The 26,465-nt window shown below is 38.8% G+C and overlaps 1 protein-coding gene and 1 non-coding gene across 2 annotated transcripts in view; one reads left to right on the top strand and one right to left on the bottom strand.

Annotated features, from left to right (window-relative positions):
- Positions 1-5,978: 5,978 nt before the first annotated feature.
- Positions 5,979-26,465, bottom strand: part of LOC109998075 (cilia and flagella-associated protein 47) — a 50,057-nt gene continuing 29,570 nt past the window's right edge. The window contains 21 exon segments of the mRNA XM_065952276.1: positions 5,979-7,669; positions 7,905-8,070; positions 9,048-9,215; positions 11,572-11,746; positions 12,113-12,297; positions 13,075-13,216; positions 13,328-13,411; positions 13,527-13,683; positions 14,096-14,200; positions 14,680-14,791; positions 15,970-16,077; positions 17,088-17,263; positions 18,299-18,396; positions 19,052-19,163; positions 19,809-19,982; positions 24,124-24,267; positions 24,576-24,641; positions 24,774-24,901; positions 25,550-25,657; positions 25,751-26,005; positions 26,262-26,367. Coding sequence (XP_065808348.1) covers positions 7,484-7,669; positions 7,905-8,070; positions 9,048-9,215; positions 11,572-11,746; positions 12,113-12,297; positions 13,075-13,216; positions 13,328-13,411; positions 13,527-13,683; positions 14,096-14,200; positions 14,680-14,791; positions 15,970-16,077; positions 17,088-17,263; positions 18,299-18,396; positions 19,052-19,163; positions 19,809-19,982; positions 24,124-24,267; positions 24,576-24,641; positions 24,774-24,901; positions 25,550-25,657; positions 25,751-26,005; positions 26,262-26,367 — 2,955 coding nt within the window. The 3' untranslated portion in view covers positions 5,979-7,483.
- On the top strand, positions 22,659-22,729 carry trnag-gcc (transfer RNA glycine (anticodon GCC)). The gene has a single exon. It is a non-coding gene; the product is annotated as a tRNA-Gly (tRNA).

The raw sequence follows: 26,465 nt of genomic DNA, 5'->3' as shown, positions 1-26,465 counted from the left end.
CATCACATAAGGAAAAGTGAGTTACTTTGACTATTTTATTATTTAATCAATAATTAAAGAATCCTTCACAGCTAACAACACATAATGGGTGTATCTTTCCACCTGTTCTTCTACATATATGCCATATTTCTGTCATATTTATGCTCACCTTTCATTCATAATTTGCCTTGACCTGAGTCCATAAAACGTCAAATATTTAGTCTTTCTCATTAATGGTGTAACAGCATCCAAACACACGTAAATATCATTATTTATCTTTATCATAGGCTGCATAATAAAATGAGCAAATTAATTGCTTTTTTATTTGAAGCTCCTACCATTGACAGGCTGCAGTATAGGTCATCGACCCTGTCTCCTCCAAGAACAATATTTCCCTCTTACGTGTATGTGAGTAGATAAGAAAGGTAAAATACAAGTAGCACCCTAATTACAGTACTTGTAAATATACATACTCCCTTGCTTTGTATAATCATGTGGTTTATTCTGGCACTGGTCATTTGGTCATTGTTTTCTGCATGAGGATATTCAAAGTCATATTGTTGTTGTCGTTGTTGTTTTGTTATTAAAATCCACCCTGTGTTGCTTTTAATTAGAGATCTTTTGAAAATAGACGAGGAAGGAGCAGCACAGTGTGTTTAAGTGTAGCTCCTGGTGAGCTTCAATAATGAATCCAGTGATTCTTCCAAAGAGTAATGGCTCTCTGAGGGTCCTCGCAAATGAATCGCTTAAGAAGTCCCCATTATTTCATTTGGCACTCAGTTAACATGATGGAAGAGTGCACAGCAGGAGTCTGTATTCATATTTCAGAATTGGATTACAGTTATGTAGGTATTATATAAAGTGTTTTATAACAAATAAATCCCATGGAGTATTTATTATTTAAATTAAAACAAGCCGTGAGCAATAAACGCTCACCTGATGGTGTTTGTTTTCCTTCAGCTGGGATTCAACACTGTTACAGGAGTGTGTATGTGAAGGGGTAGTTATGAGAGACCCTCACTTTGCCACAATGAAACAAAACGAATCAGATTTTGAATTTTGCAACATTTTTTACCTCACACTTAAACTGCAGTGACTCTCAAAATACACAGCGATACCTAAATCTTTACGCACATTAAGATCGGAGGGAAGATGACAGGACGCTTTTAATCCAATAAACCCCTCGATCAAATTGCACTGTTAGCCACTATGACCTACAAGCTAATAGCCAAGCGTGGTCATATTGATGAGAGCGGACAAACAAGCCCTGCGAGTACCGGCCGTAGATTAGAAAACACTAGTAGCAACACGATTAAACACTGTTGGGTAGCGCTTTATACTTGTACTGAAAACATAATTTATGATATTTGTTCTTCCTCAAAAGACAGTGACTGTGATCGCTGTGAGGAGGAGCTGAAGTCTGTCTGCCCCCGTTATCGGATTCTTCACACATTCACTGACATATTTTTAATATCAGGCAGGTTACATTCGATGTTTTTCTTTTTTTTTTAACCAACTGCTAACCCTTAGATTTGAGAAGGACCTTAATATGGGCTGTTCATATACACACAGTAGAAGGGGACTGTATTGTATTTCACTTATGCCTTTACTGTAAGATGTTTGTAGGATTATAGAGGTTGATATTATGTGTTTAGTGTTTGTAATTGGATTTTATTGCCTCTCCCGCAAAGTAAGGGTAAACCTGGATTAATTGTGATTTGCATTTCTTCCTGCTGTGTAAGGCGTGGTGAATTTGAATTTGTACCTCTGTACATTGTAAAAACAGGGAGGAACATATTGTTAATGTTATTGAAAGAGTTTGTACAGAGCCCCTAATTCCTGGTGTCAGAGCTTAGCAAAAATAAATGACTTCATTACCCTTATGATTGATGTCTACAGCTTGACTATCCTTATGTTAAGTTTCTCCGAGTATTCCCTCAAGGTGAGGATTTCAATTCTGTCTCGAAACAAGGTTGGTAAAAGACTAAAATCCATCGCAGGTTTTTTCATTTTCTTTCTGCCATGTGTTTGAGGCATTATTATCAATATGTCGGTTCATTAGCATATTTCATATCCTGCTGCCGAGCGTTTTCCATCTCTTTATCAGAGACAAGGCACAGGTGCTGGATGTTGTCTGAGGGTAGCTTCATGAGAAAAACGTACAAAAAAACACTCTCAGTGTGGTAAACATGCAAACAACACAGGCCCATCAGTCAACAAGATACACGCACACATAAACCATCAGTCAGTGTAAGAGCTTCATAACACTTTGAAATGAAAGCATGTCACACACTCGAGTACGATCTGTCATGTCATCAAAAGCTGCTTCCAAAAGTGTCACACAGCAGCATCCACCCAAACCAGACAAACACATGCCGGATGCCCCTCACACACAAGTGCTGCTTTGTCAAACACTCAAACAGAATGATAACTCCTCAGCAGCATGAAATATGTAACAATGTGTCTCGCGCATACACACATACGCTGATGAGATGAGTTTTTTATGTGTCAGAGCTGAGTTTTCAGGCAGTAAAAAAAGAGGGGAAAGAAGATGAAAGCAGAGTTGAGCAGCTTGTTCTTCATCCACATCTCCTCTGTCATGTTCACCAGGGGGAGTTTTGATAGGTGTATGCTCACACACACACACACACACACACACACACACACACACACACACACACACACACACAGAAACACACACAGGCACACACACTAGCTCAGAGGCGCAAGTGTAGACACACACATGCAGTGTTCTTGAGCAGTGCCGCAGCAATAATTAGATTTCACTTCAAAGAAGCACAGAGTTGTTTCGGTGGGAGACCGGGCTGATATATGATTGGCTGCTCAAACTAGCAGGTGTGGGGTGGCTGTGGGTGCTCCATGTTACCGGACCCCTCTTGCAGGACGGGATGTGGGCCAGTGTGTGTGTGTGTGTGTGTGTGTGTGTGTGCGCGCGTGTTTGTCTCTATCTGACTTTTCAGTGAGTTGACAGCTACTTCATTCTCTTGTATGAAAATATCTTAACAACAGGTTAAGCATGCACATTAAAAGGACAGAGGATTGCTCAGAGAAGTACACGCAAGTCTATTATAATGTTTGTGAAAAGTTAAAATAACAGAGATTTGAAGACTGCTTTGAACTGTTTCCAATGTTTTGTCTGTGATTCTTTTTTTCTTACCTCAGGAAAGGTGTGAGAACCCAGGTATTTTGGCTCCTTTCTGAAAGTTATTTTTTTGTATGTTGCACTTATTAATGACAAACATATTCAATTAGAAGGAATCTCTCAGGAATTTACTGATACAGCTATCTAAAACTACCATAGGCAAGATGCCTAATGAAATGAGAGTTATTGAGGTAGATATCAAAACTGATTTTAAAGAGGAAAATGTAAGCATTGCTATTAATCATTAACATCAAAACGAATCTGTTAAGAATGTGTATGTTAACCTTTCTCTGTGGTTGTCTTTGCATCAATTTGACTATGCAAAAGGCTTAAAAGGCTGCAGGCAGTCTTTCACTTTTGAAAGAGGTGACAACCCGTTTCTTACTCACACAATGTTTGTTTCTGCATTTAATGTTCATTAAATCGATGCTTATGCAAAGTGGAAAACCTAAATGTATTTATGGCATAACACTCGCTAGTTTCATTTTACACTGAAACAATGATGGAGTATGACCGGTACATGACGGGGAAAAGTGGTACCTGTCAGTGGAACAGAAGTGACACGCTGTGTATTCTGTGAGTGCAATGTGCCATTAGAACCGCAGCAGCTTTCTCATTTCTAACAGAGACATGCCTCACACGTGCCACTTGGACAAAACAAAACGTCATGTTTGTCACGGATCAATCATATGAAAGCTTTGACTCAAGGGTTGGAGGAAAACACATGGAAAAGGCGTTTATCTAATGGAAAATGTGCAACTTTTTGTAATCTCAAACTCAGACTGCTAGACTGCAAAATGAAATAGGATCAAATATTTTGCTATCTTGAGCTACAATACTTAATCAATAGTTGTTCACATTTTTGGAGTTCACTGTAAAAAAATGCCAGCAAATGTCTGTGTTGGATGACATATCTATATTTTGTAGTGACAAATGGGGATGTTACAAGACAAACAGACAGCACTTGATGAAAAGTATCCCCATTTTACATTCTTTCATCACTCCCTCTCTCTCTCCCTCTCTCTCTGTCAACTTATCCCCTTCCCTACTCCCGGCAGGCTGTCAAATAATGTTGTGAGCATTTCAGGGAGACACAGCCCCTGCTTAATTACTGCCATGCTAATTGAATCCCAACGTGAGTGATGTATGGGGATAGGACTAACTGTGACAGAATGAAAATGAAATAGTATTAAGCAGCCAAATAGATAATCCATTTAGGAATGTCAGAGAAACGAGGAGGATTAGTTAATGCTGCGCCATATGGCTCCCCTGTCACACCACATCAAAAGACGTTTTGAAATCTAAACTGTTATCATTTCACTCTCTCCCTTTCTCTCACACTTTTTTTTAAAAACTGAAACTCCTCTGTCGCTAAATGCTACAGATAAACTCCTGCCCAAGGCACCAAAGAACTCAATGCAAGTTTGTTGTGCCTAGCTAAAAAAGAATGTTTTGCTACACTCTCCTAGCTTTTGTTCTAGCAGAGGAGAATGTTGGAATGAGGAGAAATTGACTACAACATTTGTATGCTTTTAAAAAGATTATTAATCACCCACCATAAGGAATTAGTTAACTTGAAGCTTGCAGTAATGAGTATGCATGTGGTTGAAAATAGAAGAAAACAATTTACAATGAAGACAATGCTACAAAGAAGGGTCATATGAGGTTGAAAGCTAATTATCAGCATTTGTTAGCAATGGTAGATAAGTGATAAGTAGCACTTTGAAACTGTATGTGAGATTTTAAAGAGAAAAAAATCTGACAATTAACCGTTCAAAGAGGTAATTATCATGAGGGTTAGGGTCAGAAGCACAATTTGGAATGATGAAGAGGTACTGCAGGCCAAAGCTATTTTGATAATAAGATTTGAATTGTAACTTTTCACCAGTGTTTGCAGTAAGTTAATTATTTAACAGCTGTCTCTCAGAATAGAAAAAAAAAGTATTTAAAATCTGACTTGCCTTTTGTCCTACTTTTAGTGACAGGGGTAAAAACTTTTTTATTGTAGGAAATGCCTCCTACTGGTAAATCTAATATTTAGGAGGGCTTTGGAGGAGTCCTAAACTGTAAGGGGAACAAATAAATGAGGAAGATTTGCGACTGTTCTGTCAAAAATAAGTGCAACACATGCTCTCTGCCAAGGTCAAAAACAGAAGTGATGACTAGGCTCCCACAACAACCAACAATTTCCACACAAAAATGACAATCTTTGTTACTGTAGGGGTGAGTCCGACCAAGTCTGAAACGTTCCAAAACCAAAAACACAACTATGACACTAAAAATGTCTCCCAGGAAAAACAATCTGAAAACGTACTGTTCAGTCTATTTACATACAGCAGGTAATCTGGAGACAGAAATGAACCCTCATTCATGCATATTGTCAGACAGAAGGCCGTCAGCAGCAACAAACCTCCCCTCCTCTCACATATGATATGCAAAACACATTCAGAGGTGTCTTCCTTCATCCTCGACCAAACATTCCCCTTCTAGTGTTCCCTTTATCTGCTGCTCTCATCATTTCTTACTCTCCCTCACCCCCCTGCTCCTTCCATTATCTGGTACTACAACTATATCTTTACTTCCCCCATTTATGCCCTTTATTCTTCCTCTCTCCCCACTTCCTATCTATTCCTTCTAACTCTTTCTTTCCATACCCATCTGATTCTTCTCTCACTCCCTCCTTTCTTGCCCCAGCAGGCTGCAGATGGTGCTTAATGGAAGCATAACTGAGCGTAACTGCCTCGTGAATAATTCCACAGGCACAAGGTGAGCCATAGGACAGCTCCATATGTGGATGACAGAATTGTAAGTGCACACACTCGCACTAGATACAGTATCCAGGTAACATATCCACCTTTAATCCACTGATAAACAGACTTTGTAATAGTACTATGACCTTCTACAAATGCATTTCTAGAACAAGTAAGGTGCTAAAAAAAAGAACAAATGAAAGAAGTTCTTCACAAAAATGTTTCAAATCATTGAATCGTGCTGGTTTTTAAGTTGCTGTATTGTATTGTTGTATTATAAATATATATTGAACAACAGTTGAAGACTGAGTTCTCCAAACTTTTTTAAATCATTAAAAATGTGTTAACCCTTTATAATACCAGTAAAAATGTAGTAGCTTATTAGCATACATGTTAGTATCAAATAGACAAGCCATTATAAATGCTGAGTAATGCATTTTATACCTTTTATAACCTCTGATAACTGCTCAATACTAATGATTGACAAAGTTGATGAGCACAAATTATAATCGTAAGGCCATAGTAAATACTTTAAAATGACATCGAAAGTGCCAATATGCTACTAGTATGAGAGCTTATGCATGTGGCTAACAGTGGCTGTAACAGTTTGTTTAAGTAGATGCACAATGTGCAGCAATTAAAGGCTTTGGTCGACAGATCAGCTTGACTACCGTTCTTCATAAAACTACTTAAATAGGTCACATGGTGTTCATGAGTCAAATACTTTCTGTCTTAGTCCATTCACATATAAGTGACTGGACTGAGAATCCAGGACTCATTATATATACTGTATGTTGTTTACAAACTGAGGAAACTGAACAGAAATGTGACACAGCCTTTAAGACTTCACCCTTTAAAAGGTCTTTGCTGAAAAACAGCCATTGGTCGTGTATGAGCTTGATTAGCATGCATGCTAGGCCTCATGCTGGACAGCCTCTTAAAAGTCATGTGGTTTGATGTATTACATGTAAGGTACTAAGTTTCAAGAAAAGCTGCTGTGTATTTCAAGGTTACCCTGGTTAGTTTAATATGATCCGTGGTCCAGCAGTTTGAGGTGCATCAAATTTATAGCCAGACTACTTAATGAAGAATCATAAGGCAAGGGATGAATAAAAACGAAGTTGGTAACATCTTACTTAGAGTGGACTCTGAGGCATAATAGGGCCATCATAACTATTACTACCATATATGGCTCATGGTACTTCTGAAAGCTGCTGAATGTGCAAAAACTTGAGGGACACTGCCTCTTTTATGGAGTACACTGCAGATATGAACCCAGAGACAGCCATTCTATCTTAATGACTGTACCCATTACATTCATGCTAATACTAGAGAATGAGAAATCTGGGTATTAATTACACTTCATGCATTGTAATGTTTTCATCATCATCATCATCATCATCCTAAAATGTTGCCACAAACTACACAAAAAACATCTTTGTATTGGCAGACAGATAACTCATTAGAAATGCTTATGAGAAACACTAAGAAGACTAATGAGCCACTTAAAGAGAAAAAGGGACAAACCCATCACAAATGTGACAACTAGCTGGCTGAATTAGATTTATGAGTCAAAAGCTATCGCTGCAATTTAAGGTGGCATTGTTTGGTAAATGTTGCAAATTTTGACAGGAGAGGAGTTATCCAGGGCGGGGAGCCGAAGGTTTTGAGCCACAAGGTTACGCCGCTGATCATTTGCTTGATGCGGTGGAAGTGGTGCAGAGGGGTCATGAAGGGTTTTCCCTCTCACATCATAGGTCCACTGCATGTCTACTGCCTTTAAGAAGATAGTTCAGCTGTCAGTCATGCAAGGGATTTGGTCTCAATGAAGTAGATTTATCATTTCTGTAAAAGTAATAAAAACTCTAACAAACTTTGATAGAAAAATATAATGACCAGATAACTTAACTACTACTACTACTACTACTAAGTCTTCAACCAACTATCAAGGTCATGAAGCAAAACGACAACTTGACTCAAAAGTCATCGTGATTGTTAAAAAGTGAAAATACCTGGATGGTCAGTCTGGCTCTGTGCATGCTGTATGTGTTGGGAGTGAAGGACACAGTGATGAGAGCTCCAGCAGAACCAACAGGAGGTAACATCCCTGAGGCTGGGGTCACTGTGAACTCACTGCTGCTACCAGGCGAGAACGCTGCTGTGAAGGGCTCTGGCCTCCTGGAACCAAAACATCAAAGTCACTGCATGACAAGAAATAATCCCATGATGCAGAAAACAGATAACATGATTAGTTACAAACAAGCCATAAAGTAGGTGCCTCATGTAGACACATCTTGCACTGTCTACTGTTCATTGACTTTACAAGCAAAGCTGTGATATTCGTCTTTGAACCTGATAAAGAAAGTATGTCAGTGTGAGCTCAAGCTGAGAACTGGAATCAGTAAAAGAGAGAAACGAAGCAGCGAATAAGAACAAAGCGAGTAGCCAAGAGAAGAAAGCTTGATTTGATGTTTTTTCACAGCAGTGTTGTACAAAGAAGTACTGAATAACAGTTCCACAAGATGCTCCGAAGTTTTCCATTTAGTTTCAATGTCACATTGTATTCTTTAATACATCCATTCAAAGTCGGGCTGGGCAATATATCGAGTTTTTAAGATATATCGATATATTTTAAAACAAGATATAGGGTAAGACAATATAGTTAATATGGATATAGTTTAAGTTGCATTAAAATAACGTTCTCGAGGTGCCAGGTCACTTTTTTCTCATGTCACTGATGATGACTGACTGTCTGTCCCTCTTAACCCTGCTCCTCCTCTCTCTCTCTTTTATTGTATTTAAGGAAGATTTTTATTTTCTAATATTACTTTTAAAATTCACAAACAGGTAGTTTATTTTTCCATGTGTTATACTGTTAAATACATATGGCTATATATCGAGTATCGCCATTCAGCTAAACAATATCGAGATATGAGTTTTGGTCCATATCGCCCAGCCCTAATTCAAATATAGGATCACTGTTTACTTCTGTTCCACATTTCAAATCCTCTGTTGTTTCTTCATTTGTACTAGAACTTATCTATAAGAAAAGTGCATTAGGGACTTTGAGTTCCTGGTTCAAAAGATCTTTGTATTTAATTATTAGGAAATGTTCAATGGAATAAGAGTGAATGAAATAAGAAAAATAATCACACACACACCTGGTAGTGCTGGTCAGGCGGAAGCCCACAGCTGAAGTCGTTCCCAGCTCAGTAGCTTCAGTGAGGATGACATCATCGACTTGAGGCTCCGTGGCGACGAGAGTAATTGGAAACTCCCAGATCTCACCAGACACACACTGCACAGCTAAGACAGCTGCAAACCTGAACACGTAGATACACATCTTTGCATTTTATTGTGAGTCTTCATGCTGTTCAAATTATTTTATATGAATCTGATTTGCTTCCTTTTGCTACATAATCATCTAAAAACAAAACAATAGAAATGCGCGATATATGTATTATTGCATTAAATATGAGTAAATTAGGAGTCACAAGTATTTTTGGCTGGATTTGTTACAAAACAAACAAAACAAATGTAGAAGGCAGAGGTGACTAGCACTGCTGTACATCTGTACCTATCCTACATGTTTGAGTTGTGAATATACATACAGTGTCTCATACAAGTGTTTATTGCATTATTAGAATTAGTTTCTTTCTTATTCATGTGCTCTATTTTAAATACCCCAAATATAAGTACCATACCAAAAGTACCATATAAGCAGTACTTTGAATGTGAGATTAATGCTAATTCATAGCTGTGCGATGTAAAAAAACGGTATGGAGAGATACTAGTTTCCAGTCACTTTGGCAGGTTATTGAAACATACAATAGAGCATGGATACTTCATATGTGTTATGGAGGGCCAGATGTATGCAGGTTGATATCATGTATTAATGGGAAGAGGCTTTAACTACTGGAGAAGAAAAAACTTTATACAGCCGGCCCTCCACTGCACACAGACAAACACCTCTGCTTTCCAGCACCTCTTAAATTCATCCCACTTCTCTTATTTATATCAAAAACTGTAATTGAAGCATTCCTATTTATCTAAACAGAAAGCACGTTTCTCTAAACTGGTCTTTAATATTCCCGCTCTCAGCTCATGATACTCGGCCTCCTCGTCTGGCTGCCCACGGCACAGAAATAACACGGAGATAATGGAAGAGCCTATTAGCAGCATCACACCCCCCGTCATTTCCTCATGGAGAAGTCATTAGCTCTCCGAGGTATTGATTCTACCAGGGCACGCCTCATTAATGGACTCCACAGATGAAGGCAGAAGCTGATAAATGAATGCACTCCTCACTCAGCAGGACATCACATGCAATGTACAGTAGGCAGGACAGTAGAGAATAAGTAAACTGTGACTTTTAACTGTGAGATCAGACAGAATACTTCCATTGCATATGAGCTGCCATGGAGAAACTGAAATTCAACCAAGGAAAGTGGTTGTAACAATATGTGGAGTTTCTTTGTTATTTTCCTGCACGTTATGTGATGCACATTCAAATCACAATTTGACCTCACTTCACCGCTGAGTAATGCAATTGCAAAGTGCTACACATTTAAAATAGCCGTCAATGTGGTTGATAGAGAATGAGTGAGATGAGTGGTTTCGTACTGTTAGTTGTGAGAAACATCCCTGCACCGAAAGCTTTTTAAATATAAGTTCAACCTAAAAGGCATGAATGTGGTTTGATTAAAAACAGCAGGAGGAGGAGGAGGAGGAGGAGGAGGAGGAAGAGTGGAACCCCTGGTGTTTTGATGCTAAAAAAATGTACCAAATGTTTTTAGGTCACACCAAAGCTAATGGGTCATCTATGGGGATTTGAACATTTCTAGTACTGTTAAAGCAGCAGAGCAGCTAATGAGCTGGCCTTCCTCTCTACCTCCAACAGTACACAGCATCCTTTAGCTACAAACATTAAGACTCAGCACAAGTAGACAGTAAGTAATAAATGAATGCAGAGGCCACACCCATCTGAGAGAGAAAATAGAAAGGGAGAAGGACGAGATAAATGAATGCAGTGTTTCAACCCACTGCTCAATTCCAGTGTGTTATCTGTAGAGAGAGACGAACAACAGATTGTGTTTGTTTGTCTGTGTGTGAGAACGTGCCTGTTTTGTTTTTGCTGACATATTATTAGCATCCTTTTGTTGTATTCCTACACAGATGTGTGCGTATTTGTTTCTCGGAGAGTGTTTTGTGCCTCTTATTCTTTCTTGTGAGTGTGTGCTTTTTCAACTTCTGACACGCTTGTGTGGCTCTCTTAGAGTCTGCATAATACTCTCACAGTGTGTGTGGGTTTTGTTCTGTCAGGTAATGAGTGTTTGTGTTCACCTCTATGTGCATCCCATAGTGTGTTTTTTTACTTTTAATGCAGCATGTTTCTGTTGTTTGTCTTCCTTCAAAGGGGCCGGTACGCTTCTTTTTAGTATGCGTATTTGTATTTCTGATGCCTTTCCCAGAGTGTGCGAGATGTTGGTTTGTTTTAACCGCTTACACGAGCAGTGGAGTGGATTTAAAGGGAAGAACAACAGGATTCAACTGAAAAGCTTCTGAGTCTTCCCAAAAAGAAACTTCAGTGTGTATTTCATTTTACAGCGTACCTGTTTATGTGTCGTGTTTTCTTTGAAGGTGTGTGTATATGTGTGTGTGTGTGTGCAGTGCTGTTACCTGGATGGCCTGAGGGGAGTGTAGACTACATTCAGGGTGAGTGTTACGATGCCAGTCTCAGGGTCCTTGCTCACTACCTCAATGGAAGCAGAAAGGGAGTCTTGAACCTCAGAGTGCTTTGTTTCACCATCTGAACGAACCTCACACTGGAAGTCTTCTTTTATCAACTGCGATTCTGTCCAGAATAAAAGAAGATGGTGGCTTACTGGTCCATTTTACATTTTTCCCGACTTGTGTTTTCTAATGTGTAATTGCAATGTGCTGCTCTGATAGGTTAGTGTAAAGCCAACACCCAATCAGATCATTAATCAATCACACAGAGCTGAATCAGACAGATCCTGCCACATCTCATCTCGTTATCAGAGAACTGAACTCTCTCGATTCTCATTTACTGCTGCTCATTTCTGCTGTCTCATGTTAAGAAATAGTCCAGCAAAAAACAATGTTTGACTTTAATCATCAACCTCATCATTCCACCGTTGTAAAATGGTATAAAAAGTAACTTTTCCAAAAATATTTCTGATCTCAAACTGGCCCATACCTCCTTCTCCTTTCCGATCTTGATTCCCCGCCACACACCCAGTGAGCAGTACATCCACCTTCTTCTCCAGTTGGCAGCCCGCTTCACATCCAAGCACGCCAAGTGGCGGGTTCTCAACAGCCGTTTCAATAGGAATCCCACGAAGAGGGTAAATCCAACAGATGGTTGACAATTCCTGCTCAGACCTAAAAAGGAGTGTATTATCAATTTATACATTTTTTTAAAACTAACAATCAACCAGTATTTGTTTATCTTACTAGCTGTAACTTCGCTAAAGCCATGTGCAGTACTGAAAATGTAATCGACTACTGAACTCCAGCATGGCCTTTCTCTCCTATCCAAGGTGTGAAAAGGAGTGTGAAAGTGTTTTTCGTTGTTGAAGCCCTGTGAAAGACTCACACTCAGGGAAGTACCCACAATAAAAACCAAGATACAATGGAAGAGCTTTAAAAAAAGAGGATGGATAACAAAATTTGGGGTATATTACACTGCTTGCAATGTGTTGTCACATTCTCATATGGTACAAAAAAACATGTCTGGAATAGACCAGTGGTTTGTGACTCATAATCAGCATTGTGGTGCCCCATAGTATCCAATTGTGAGGACATATATTTCATTTAAAAACTTCTATCGTAATTCAATCATCCATTTTTAAAGAAATGTGTGATAACCAGTAAAAAAGCTGCAGATCTGCAAGCTGTTTGTTGAAGGGTGTACTTCTCTCTGTCTCTGGTTGGGATGTGGGTAATATGTCTGTTTTTCCCCTGGGGACCCTGGTGGCCTGGTTTGTACAAGTGCTGTTATTTTCTCATCTTTTAGTATCAATATTAAACACTGGCCGTGTAGGAGAGGGCACCTAGACATTTTAAACATCAGAGGCGCTCTTGCTGGCTTTTGGTCTGAACAGGTAGACGTAAACGGCCGCTAATATTAGCTAATTTTAATGACATTAAGAAACAAACCTCATGTGGTCGGTACTTAAGGTACTGTTGTTGCTGTTGTGGGGGTTCAGAGTGATGCAGAGCCAGACTTGATGTATATCCATTGAGTTAGGTTCAAACATCACAGGCACATCCAGACCGGCTCCTTCACTGATCTGTACACCTGCAGCCGAGATGAAGGACAGATGCACAGTCGTGAAAAAGTCGGGATGTACTATAATGTTGAAATGTTATCCACAAGCTGAATGACAATGAAAAGCTATTGGTTAAACACCTTCAGAGTGGCTCAGAGCCACAGAGAAAGCCTCCTTGTGCCTAGCAGCTTGGTGGAAGTTTGCCCCCCCAGTTGGATCCATATCTGATACATGTAAAATATCAAGTACACACAGTGTTAATGAACATGTCTGAATGTCGAGCAACAAGAGCCAACGAGTGACAAAGTGTGTTAGAGAAGGACAAGAAGTTTCCGTGACCTGTGAGTGCGATACTGAGCACGGCTGGGAGCTCAGTGGGGTTAGTGAAGGGAATGGTGATGGAGGATTTGGAGCCAATGGGGGATGAGATGCTCAGAGGCTCCTGGCTCTGCGGTTTAAGGCCTCGCCCACTCAGCAACACACACCATTCCTGCAACTAAAGGGGGGGGGGGGGGGAAGACAGATTAACTCATAGGAAGTAACCCAGAGAGAGAGACATTACATAAAAATGAAAGGAAAAGGTGTGGAAATAAATGTTTATATTGTTTACATCACACTGCCCGAGTGAGCAGCCTCCTGTATATTCTTTAATAAACGACAATCTGGACCATGAAAAGATCCATCTAGTGATGTGATTGCTCAAAGCTTAATGTGTTTGATTGGGTGAGGGAGGCCTTAAAATAAATAAGAGCACCTGCTTTAACTTAAATAAGACAGAAAAGGAATCAACTTTTTCTGCATTTTAGTGTGTCTGTGTGTGTTCTTGTCTGTTTGTGTGTGTGAAGGCAGGGGACTGTGATCTATGTTATCCACTTTCTCCCTGTGTGTTTGTGTGTGTGTGTTTACACCTGAGGGCACATGAAAGTGATCTTTGCCGTGTGGGTCCCCTCTCCGATGGATGAAGGATTAAAACGGACACCAAGCTGGGAGAAGGAGTGGGGCTCCACAATAAGCTGGAACACACACACACACACACACACACACACACACACACACACACACACACACACACACATACAGCAATAAACAAACACAGAGCGTCGCTTTTATGGGGACAGTAAGGGAGGATAAACACACTTCATGCTTTAAGAGATAAATCCTTGAAATCACACTTCTCGGCAACCCACAGCTTTTTATCCGGGCTCTCTTTTACACTCACGGACAACAGAGACTCCTGTTTGTTTTATCCTGACAACAACTGTGTTATCAAGTGTGTTGGTGTATGCATGGTTTGTTTAAGATATCCAATGCAAAGTGAATACAATCAAAAATCCACTGAACTACAATAGAAATCAAAATCACATGTAAGTCAAGGTCCCAAGAGGCAGAAATGACTTTTTATGTATAAGGTGACAAATGATTTACATAATGAGATGAAATATGGCTCTGATACAACAACAGAAATGATGTGAGTCTGAGAGTGTGTTCATACTGTGCTTGATGAATCCATCTCCAGTGCATAGTTTCTGGGGTTACTGTTGGCTACACTTATCTTCAGAGTCTCAGCTGTTGGGTTTACCAAGGGAATGGTCTGTCTGATCCACCTGCCAAACACAAAACACCTTTTTTTAGTGAGGTGAAAAAGACACAACAAAATAACAAAGGTTAACATCAGGAAGTTCCAAATATCAGAAAAAGGGTTGAAAAAAACCCAGATGTTTTAGTTTTAACTGGCCTTGAAGCACAGTGACATTTTGCTATTTTTTCTCTCATAATGAAAAGTCAATTATAAAGAAGTGATACAAAAATAAAAGTGAAGCTTATCCTGCCGTCAAGGCATGGAGGAAAAACTCAAAGTAAAAAAAAAGGCCTTAGGGTAAAGGAGTGAATGCCTGAAAGGACCAAATGTTGCATTTATCATTTACTGAGCTAATTAGCAGTGTGCTCAATTGATATGCAGCTTTAATTGCAATTCATTAGTGTGGTAAACTATCTCTCTGTTCATTAGACGTCCTTATTTAAACTCAGAGTGGACTTGTGTAAAAAATCTTTTCTCCTATCTAGCACAGGAATGTTCTGGCAGACAAAGTGATTCTAGAGACTTGTACATTCAGTACGATGTGCCTACAAGGAAATGGGTTTAGTGAAGCATAACATTTTCAAAGATGCAGGTGTGACATTGAAACAAACAGCCTTAAGTAATATAAGATTGTTGACACCTTTTCAAAGTATCACCATTATAGATTGCCATATTGAGGTGCTCCATTAGGAATAAAATCAGGGCTAACATTGCTATAGCTGTTTCTTTCTCTTAACTGTTTGCTCAAGAAAAGATTTTCACTGTAGCCCTAATGCACACATGCTGACTACAGAATGTGATCGCAAACTTCAACAAACTGTTTTTTTCTTGTTTGATGGTATGTACAGCATGTATGGCAGGAAAGGCTGTGAACTTGGGATAAAGTCTCTGTCACAGTTTGTGAATGTGAACTGTTCAAATTATTTTCACATCAAACTTTATTTCTAGCAAATAAAGCAGTAAGCAGGCCACTTTCTGCTTTAAACCTAAAGGTTATTGTGGGATGTTTCAGAGTCCAAAGCCTTCATTTTGGAATACAGAACCGGCCAAGCAACAACGCACACCACTGAGTTGTGGGGAAAATCCTGCAGATATGTTTGCAGCTAGGAACAAATCCACAGTTTGTTTATACAGTATGTGTGCATTCAATCCTAGCCAATAACCCTGCAGTGAGCTATTGTTTGTTGGTGTGAGTGCACCTACTTGCCCAGATGACAGCAGGCCTGTGGCAGCTTGATGACTGGAGGAGGAAGAGCATAAAGCTCCAGTTGATACCAGAACTCCCCCACCAGCTCTGACTGGAACAACACACTGGCAGAAAACACAATCCAACAAATGCCAACACCGGAAGATATATTACAGATTAAAAAACATTGTTCAAAATGGACACATAAATCACCTGCCATGTGCTCCATATTCACACAGCAGCCATTCTGCAATGTTAGCTAGTGCTACACTTGTATACCATATAATGAGATGAGATGAGATGAGATGAGATTCAACTTTATTGTCATTACACATATACAAGTATAGAGTAACGAAATGAGGTTTGGCATCTCACCAGAAGTGCAAATAAGCAGAAAGTGCAAGAGTCTGTGCTATGTACAGTAATTCTGTGCTATGTACAGTAATTGCAAAATTTACAGATGTAGACAAAAAAAAAGTGAATTATTAGGTAAATCTGGATGGCTGGATTAATGGGATGCAATAAATATAAATAAATGCTATAAATAAGTAATGCTACAAAATAAGTGTGTTCTTAGGATTATAATATACAGATTAAGATGCAGTGAGCATGCTATACTAATAATATACAGATTAAGATGCAGTGAGCATGCTATACTAATAATATACAGAATAAGGTGCAGTGAGCATGCTATACTAATAATATACAGATTAAGATGCAGTGAGCATGCTATACTAATAATATACAGATTAAGATGCAGTGAGCATGCTATACTAATAAGATACAATAATGATCAAATAGTAGCAACATGTTGAAGGTTTTCTTTAACAGTAGCTAATGGGTTTTCAAATGTGTTGTATATCCCACTGCCTGTCAAGATTTTCATGATTTATCGTCGATCAACTGATTAAAATTGGTCAGATTCCTTATATATTTATACAACTGCAAAGAAAATGGCTCGCTATGTGAATATGGTGCTGCAGTGTGTTGAATTACCAAGAATGATTTATAGTAAAATATTCCTTTATAGATCATTCAAACAGCATTTTATGAACTTCACTTCCACTCAGTCTTATTTTTTCTTTACATCCTCCTTTAAAGCAGGTGGGGTCAGTTACAGTGCAGTGAGTCTTACCTGCCTGTGCTCTTCCCCACTCTAACAGGGGAGAACGTATCTTTGTAGGTGAGAGTCTCCCGTGGGGGAACTGAAACCCAGTTGGCTCCGCTCAGGTTATCTCCTTCCAGAAACACATCCAGCCTCAGCAGCTCTCCTTGTGGGTTACTGACAGGGATCTCTATGGCAACTGAGCTCTGGGAATATTTCAAAGATGACACCTGTTATTGCTTCCTCCTGTGATGTTATGATAGGTCTTTTGATCTTAGTGTAGATGGAAGATAAAGTCTTCCTGTAACAGTAGCCAGCAGCAGAGGCACTTCTTATGTGATAATAATTATCCTGAACGGAATCTTCTCTTGGCACTTTCTTTCAAAATGGATCAAGTAACAAGCTACAGAAAAATGCTCAGAAAGCTGGTTTGATTTTAGTGCCTGGCTTACTTAACATAGCTTTACCATAGAATATTGATCTTTCACCACCGCACAACTGGATGGTGAAAAACTATTTTATTAGAAAATGATCCTTGTTTACTTAGGCTACGGCTACCATGTTGCTCTAAAAACAAAATGCTTCTATCTGAACTCTGACCTAGATCACATTGAAGAAGTCTGTTTCTGTGCCCATTTGAATCCTTACCAGAAAAAAATAGTTGGACACATTTTAAAAAGTAAAAGCCAACATAGCAGCCATGAAAGTTAATTTTTTTTGCAATTTGGAGGGTGCATTTGTGCTTTTTGAAACGGCAGACATTTCTTTAATTAAACTAAAATCCTAAGGGGGATATAAAAGGAGATTTGCAATACTATCTCAGGTGTGTAACTGCCAAACTGTGTTTGTTCTCATTTATTTTGAAGCCATCATCATCATTATATTGAGGTTTTCTACAGATAAGATGAAACAAGTTTTCCAGTGAACAGAGCTTAATCTTCCCCAACTGATATTTTTGTTGTTTAACCACCATTAACTCATATATTTAATCAGATAAAACCCTAGTGTTGAAAATGCTGCATGTTTTTGTGCCTCACTGCTTTCTAGACATGAGCAACATGTGTTACATCAGTCCACCAGCTGGTCTCTTTTGTAATAATCAGATGAACTATGGATGGATTTATTTACATCTGTACTCTTAGTAGAAACTCTATTTAACATGCTAATGTTTCTGCCACTTAAATATACTTGTAACAGGATTAGTAAATATACAGCTGTGCATGTATGTTTGCAGAACTTACCTGAGCAACACACAGCACATCTCTGACCTTGATGGGTGCAGCTGGCTCACAAATTATCTCCAGAGAGAAATGCACCTCATAGTGTCCCAGTGCATTTGCTGGATTACAGGCACACACAAACCCATACATTTGAATAAACTGTATATGCATTAACATGTTGGCATGATTTGAATTATAATCTGAACACCATACTTGCAAGATTTGGCTTTATCTCTTGGAGCTTTTAATTGCCTACATATCTAGAGAAACTAATCTTACCTTCATGCTTGTCACGGTCTTGCAATTCCTTAATTTCTACAAATGACACACAGCCTGCAAGAAGTTTTGCTCAGTTTAGTTTTTTGAATTGTTTGTTCATTTATTATAATAAAAATGTATTCTTGATTTAGATTTGTAGATGTGTTATCTTTATTCTGTTGTAGCAATTAATGTATCATTCACAGTGAGCATTTTGTACACACACAAATACATCAAAATTCCTTACAAATCCTACGTATATTTTGCTGAGCTGTGCTGGCGGGCCTACTGTACATGTATGAAAAAGTCAAAGAAATACAGGTAACAAAGAAACTGAAGAGGCATTAAAGTTATGGAAACAAACGGTATAAGTTATGTTTGCATCTGTTTAAGCAACTGTAAAGGACTAGAGTAGACAGATAAAGGTGACATTTGAGCGCAGCTGCCTTCCACATCACATATTTACACACCTTAAAAGCCCACAATCGCAAACACGCAGCAGGGATAAAAAATTACCTGTCTGTTTTCCTCGTTTCCGTGGTGACACAACCAGGGAGTACGAAGCACTGTGACCAGGCTTGATCTCCAGGGTGGAGGTGCCACTTACAACAGATAGGTCTGTCACCACCTGCATTCATGTGTTTTGTGTGTGTGTGTGTGTGTGTGTGTGTGTGTGTGTGTGTGTGTGTGTGTGTGTGACACACAAAGCAAAGATAGAGAAGAAGCATAAATACGGAAAAGAAGAAACACACACAATAGATGCTCATTAATTTGCAAATTGCTTACAATACATGAGATACACAATCAAATGACTTCAAGGATTTTCATAGTTCATTAACTTCATTGTGTATTCTTCAATATAAGTTTTATTTTTATTTAAGACCACCATGTTCAAAGTTAAATAAATCTTGCTCACTATAATACCTCAATTTCCGGCCATTGTATAGCACCTTACTTCTAATGGCCCCAAAAGCCCAAAAATGCAAAGATACACATTGTGGATAGAGTTGATACTAAAGGGAAACAATGAACTCATTTGTTATAGTATGGCTGTCAGAGCTTAATGGTCCAACCATTAATCCATGTAAAATATCTTCTTTCCATGTGATTGATCGGCACATACCTGTGTTCATATTTATGTAAACTGACTGCAGATCTAACGACAGAACCATAAACATGTTGACATGTTAAATACAAAACCTAAGAGCTAAAACTATGTCTGCACTCACTTCTTTATAATATAATTTGCTTTTTGCATGTGTGCTCGTTGTACCTTTAGAGTTTGGGTCTTTCGGCTGTGATTTGGTACATCCAGTTGCGTGCGTGTGGTGTTTCCCACAGAGCAATGTAATACCACACGGTCCACAGGCAGGGGGCGCTCTCCAACTCCTCTGAGGGTAAACACGAGCACAGTACCGTCGCAGTCATTGTGCGAAGACAGCTCGCCCTGTAAGTGAAGGGATAAAGTCCAGGTAGTCATGCGGGGGCAAGTTGCGAACATGGTTGCGAATAGCTGTAACAGAAAATCAGCCAATAGGATTAAAGTAAGGTTCTGAGGGCGCGCGACTTCTGAAGAAAAACTCGGGACAGCGCCACTAAGTCGTAGTGGCCAAAAGTATATTACATCCGTAGTGGTTTAGCACTACCATAGAGAATGAATGGGGAACGGTTTAGGGCTTTTTAGCTAAACAACTCAGTTGCGAATAGCTGTAACAGAAAATCAGCCAATAGGATTAAAGTATCTTTTTTTTTTTCCAAGGTGTTTGAATGCTTGTTTAGTGAAGGTTCAAATCCCCACTGAGACAAATCTGAGATGTGATTTAGGCTATTGTGTTGTGATGAAACACATTGTTTAATATTGACTTTAATAGATTCCCTTTGTTGTTAACTTGTTTATTGAGAGTGAAGTACCTGAAGTACATGTATAAATCATTTTAGTTTAAAAATCTAATTTACTACTATTTACTAAGATCTGAATATGTCATTGATTTCCTTGTTTTGTATACAGATTAAATCATGCACACCTTCTAAAAAGTAATATAAAAGTTTGAAACCGCATTAAAATGTCCATGTTGGTGAACTGGCAGCAGTACATCTTAGCATTTTTATTCAGACCCCATAAAGCATGAGACAGAAGGTTTTGTATATAAATGGCACATTTAAGTTGAAAAGAAGCTATATTATTTTAATTCCAAGCAGTAAAAAAGACAATAAATTTCAATTTTTTCATGAAAATAGTTTAATTTACAAGCAAGTTATAATGGATGGTGGGTGGAAGTAGGGTGGTATAAGATAAAAAGCAGCATCAGAACATTCAGTGAAAGTTATAAATACAAGGTTAATTTAACATCCTCTTAAACCGGTGATTCCCAAAGTGGGGCCCATGGTTATGACAGTTGAAGGCATCGAGCTTAAATAAAAGCAATCCACATCGTTTTGCATTGTCAGCAAAGCATGGCAAATTGTGTTGTAGGACTTCCAGGTAAATGCCAGGGTGACAATTAATCTACAGCAGAAGTCACAACTTTGAAAACAAAGACAAGAAAATATGGTAAGTCATATCTTGCCCTCAGCTCTAGCTGTACAACGGCAGTTAGAAAAGATAGCTACACTCCTTACTTTGCCACATGCTACATGTGTGAGAGTTTTTTCTGCAGTTGCCTCAAACAAGACAAAGTACAGATCAAAGGTGAACATTTAAAATGAACTTAGAGAGGCAGCTGAAGCAGACAGAGGCACCCCAGACTAAAGCAGATCTGTAACACAAAACAAAGCCCACACCAATCATTAAAAACTTGTAGGACTGAAAGTATAAATCTTAAAAGCAGATTTTCATTTAAAAAAATTATATTATCAGCTATATAGCCATCAGCTCTGCTGTCCCAAATCTCCTTCCAGGTGCTCTTAACACGAGTGCCAAAGCCAACCAGCTGGTCATCTTCCAATGAGGCACAGCATGTGTGAGCAAGAATAGAGGGGGGAGTGAGAGGGGCAGTAGATGTGGGAAAAAAACTGTGTGCCTAAGCACCTGAGTTTAAGTGTATGAGTTTGGAGAGGGGCAAATGGGGCAGGAGAGGAGTTCCTATCAAATAACTGAGGAACAAAATGACATTTGATATTGTAGTTAAGACTTAATTTGACTCTGAAAGATAGTGTAACACCCATGGTCCTGATAAAAGTTTACTTTACTTGACCATTAAATAGATAACGTTTGTTTGTTAAATCAAGTTTGATAGTGTAATTTATCACGTTATTGCACCAATATTGTCTGACAGAGAAAAGCCGGTAAAGTCCTGCACATAGTCCTGTACATAAACGAACTACCTGCTATGAAACCCCGGGTGAAAAGTCCATAAATTGACCCTATAGTTTTAAATTTATGCCAAACAAAGTCTCTTACCTTTGATTAGTGAATACTGCGTGATGAGAATTCGAAGAAAGTAGATAGTGTCGCTTTGAATGACAGGTTCTGAGGGCGCGCGACTTCTGAAGAAAAACTCGGGACAGCGCCACTAAGTCGTAGTGGCCAAAAGTATATTACATCCGTAGTGGTTTAGCACTACCATAGAGAATGAATGGGGAACGGTTTAGGGCTTTTTAGCTAAACAACTCTCGACTCCGGGAGTTCAATTTTAACTGTGCACAAACGAAGACAACGACAAACCGAACCTCTAACGCAGTAAAGCATTCAAGGGAATAACAACCGGTGGCAACCTGTGTTCACGTCAGGTAACTTTGGCACAATAATGAAATACTTCGGCATTTGCCTGCACTTGTGGGACAGAATGAAATACTTCGGCATTTGCCTGCACTTCGGCATTTGCCTGCACTTGTGGGACACGATCGTAGACTTTAAAAACTACGATTGTATTAACTGTGTTTATATGTTGTTATTTTACCTAGTTTTTTTTCTAACATGTAGTGCTTTTTCCTTAAATACATTTAGAATGTATGCACTTCTTGTATTTATACATTTACAAATATTTGTTTGAAGCCGTCGACCTTATGATGGACAGTCAATCAACCAACTACGATCATCGGATAATAATGCACAAAAATAACGATTGGCTGCATCCAGGTGTTTCCTATTTAAGCCCCGCCCACTATAGATGACTATGTGAATGCATTGGTGGTTCAGTGGTAGAATTCTCGCCTGCCACGCGGGAGGCCCGGGTTCGATTCCCGGCCAATGCAACATACATTTTTTTTTCCAGTTAGATTTCCTTACGTTTGTAAAAGAATAATATATTTTTCCCTTTCTTAAGGTTCTTACGATAAGTGTTAAAAGACAAAACGTTTTTTTTTTTCAGCAGATAAAAGGTATATTTAAACATATATCATGTAAACATAAATCATTTAAACAGTAGTCAAATGCAGAGGGGACATCTCGGTCGATGTGCATGATCTAAAATTTTGTGATATGATTGTTTATTGAAGGTTGAACAGTAAGAATAGTTTCAGGTAGATAAGTTAAGTCCTTCAACTACTTTTAACAACAGATTAAAACCACACAGAATTACCGTTAAATCCTTATAAAGTGACGCATGTGGAAGAGGAAAGGTACAATCTACATACTTTTTAATGTTTACTGTTACACCTCTGGTCTAATTTCATGGCTCTAACCTAGTACTATTGCAATACATGATGAAGTACAGACCCTGAATTGCTACTGAAACAATGATAACACAGGTACCATTAAAAAACAAACAGATATACGTAAAAATATTCTGATTTCAAGTCAGCTCAACTTTAGTAACCATCTTCCCATCTGACTGATGGTCCTTTATGCAAAGATCTTGTTTCTTCCTTGTTGTCTTAATCATGATTACATCACAAATCACACTAACGAGTTGTTCACTTGTTTAGTTCTTAAATAATCCAGCTATATGTGTTATCTCCGTCACAAGGGATCCTCTTGATGATCTGAGTCAGGAAAATATCTGTATGCAGGTCCTCTTTGCAAAACTCAAAACTCTTCAGCCTGCAGATTTAATTGATGAAAATATAAACACAGACGCAAGAGGCCATAATGAGCAGTCTGTGATCATAAAGGAGCTGATGATATTGTAGCAGCAGACTTAAGAATCCATTGATCAGTTTTTCTTATACCATCAGAGTGTCTGTGCTTTTCTGATTCAAATAGTACTCAGCTGCTTTGTATTTCTGTTGTCCCAGGTAAAACGTTTTTCAGACATATCTTGAAAGTAGCGTCAAAATCACACGTGACAGCTAACAGTTCACAGTACAATTAATTACAATTAATTTGAAGGAGAATCTTCTCAAACTTGCAGTCTCCCATCTTGGCAGCTTCTTCTTCTTCTTGTCTTTTCTTTTTATGTGGTTTGTGAATGTGGGAGACAGCATGTGTATAAGGAACGCCAAAACCACAACAGAAGGAGCAAAAACTATAATTTAGTGCCTAATACATACAGCATGCATTCTTGCATGTAAAAATGTAACTTTACAAAATCTTTTTTGACCTTATATTTTGAAAATCAAACTGAAAACTGGTCCAAAACTAGACCAAAAACAAGAAATCAAATTAATTTAATAATAAAAACTCCATGAAAGAACTTAAAAGGTATTACAATGACTTTGCATTGAGCAGAAGGCTAGAAGGTGAGTGGGTGGTTTGCTTTTGTCCCTGCTGGCACATTCACAACCTTTGGGCCGGAGAATCCTTCACCACACAGCTCAGCGTGCATTTTCCAGTCTTGGTGGGTTTCATTGTGCTAGAAGAAACACAAATGTCCAATTATAAAATAATTGATCTATTCTACATTTATATCATGTCTTTCTCTGATTACAAACATTGTGCATGTTTATGTCATTAGTCAAGTGATGAAATTAATACCAAAATACACTTTGTCTGTGCTCGTTTACTGCTGTAGTACATTTACCATCTCTTTTCCCAGAAACAAGTTTCTCATTATGTTAATACTTTCTATAACCAATCATAATTGTTCAAATGCCTTTTTTAATATCCCTTAGGAAGTACTTCCCAGACACAGACTGATTAAAACCTCCTCCCCCCCCCCACCAGTGGTATGTCTTGTGTGACTGAACGGTGAGCAGGCGACCTGAAGTCCAAGTGGACAGATCCTCCCTGTGGGAACAGATGATTTGTTCTGCTAACATTAAAAATAACCACATGGACCGATATGTAATCCAGCATTTACTTCATTGTTTTTTTTTGTTTTTTTTACAGGTAAAAGCTTCAATTCATTAGTATATGTACCTTAGGAGTAACATCTGCTTCTAACACATAGACCCTAGTATCACACAAGGAATGTAGGACCACCTGGCAGGTAAATCGCCCCACAGAGTCTGCCTGGAACCGTAATGGGATGTCCACACAGCCACAATCTATTGAACACAAGGACGATGCAGGGAGGAGAGCAGGTGGACAAATTAAGGAAAGTGTGGACAGTGACATCGGTTAAATACCAACAGTACATTATCAAACCTTTTGTGGAACTCAGGAATATTTCCTATGTTTCCTCAAGACCAACAAGACCAACAAAAAAACGGGCTTAAAATATTTTCTTTACTATATCTCCAGCTGTAAAATAAAAATCTTCAATCTAAAGCCTGTTTTACTTAATGTTGCACTGCGAAACAACAAATTAGTACTTTGTGGAACTTTGTTGTCGGTGAATGGGAACCCCTACATGTCAGTGGCTGATTAACATTTTGTAGTTCATCCAAAACCAGGAGCTGTGGGACTTTCCACCTCTCGAGTCTCTTTTCATGCAGCATTGTTATTAACACTTGTTTCCATGTGTGTGAAAATATTTCCTAAACTCAACCTCATTAAAATCTGTCTAATTGTAAATGTTCTTCAGTTGCAACAAAAACAAACAAGGATTTACAAATAAACTTGGCTACCTACTTTGATTTTACACCATAAAGGGCTGTATGACCATAAATAAAGCTCGTACTGCTGAATGGATCAGCCAAGTCAATGATATTTCTTCAATGATACAACCATAGAGCCTCTTTTTATGTGTGTACCTGTAGGATTCTCCCATGGTATGTTGGTTTCTTCTTTTATAGGTATTGTAACAGCACTGGGTAATGTGAAGTATTGTGGCAAAGACACCTCCACACTGTATTCTAGTTCTTTTCTGTCTGGAACACCTCCCATCTGTGTGGCGTAAGAGGAAAAAATGATGGACAGCTAGTTTAATATTCTCAAGATTCATCCAAAGACACGCTTCCAGATGCATGTGTGTGTGTGTACCTGATGTTTGAGAAGCTTGCGAGCAGCTGTGGTTGCCCTAACAGTGCTGCTGTGCAAAGTGTGTGTCAGCATCCGCCTCCTGTGTTCATCTGCACTCATGCTGTGCCGACCCCAGATGGCCAGAGCTTGCTCCCAGGCCATATTGACAAGCGGCACGCACAGGACCTCCTCGCACACCTGGCCCACCCTGCAGCGGAGGCTCAGTACTGACACACACACAGCTGGGTCTGTTACTAGAAACAAAAAAAACCTCAGGGTTGATATTTATTGATACTATTTACTATAAGTACTTTACTTCATGTATGGAGAGAGAATATTACCTCCGAAATTTGAATACAATCTTACCATGTTGTAATCAAACAAGATGATAACAATAAACAGTACACTAAGAAAAAACTTACCCTTTCTTTTTGGAAGATATTTGCATTCAAATGTTCAATAATTAAAACTTACATTAATTTTGTTGTTCTGAACGATTCTTACCAGAGTTTTGCAGGACGGAGACTAAATTAGAACTGGGCCTGGCAGTGAGAGGGGAAGGAAGAGGCAATTCTGCTGTGGCCTTGACCATATAGACCATATCTCCCACCTACACAGAGACACACACACACACTATAATGACAGTTTTTGTCTTTATATCAATGCTATGTGTTATTGGACGTATCCACAGTATCAACATAAAAAGTG

This window comes from Labrus bergylta, chromosome 24, assembly GCF_963930695.1.
Source record: "Labrus bergylta chromosome 24, fLabBer1.1, whole genome shotgun sequence".
NCBI classification, from domain to species: Eukaryota; Metazoa; Chordata; class Actinopteri; order Labriformes; family Labridae; genus Labrus; species Labrus bergylta.
This window is presented reverse-complemented; position numbering and strand designations above follow the sequence as displayed.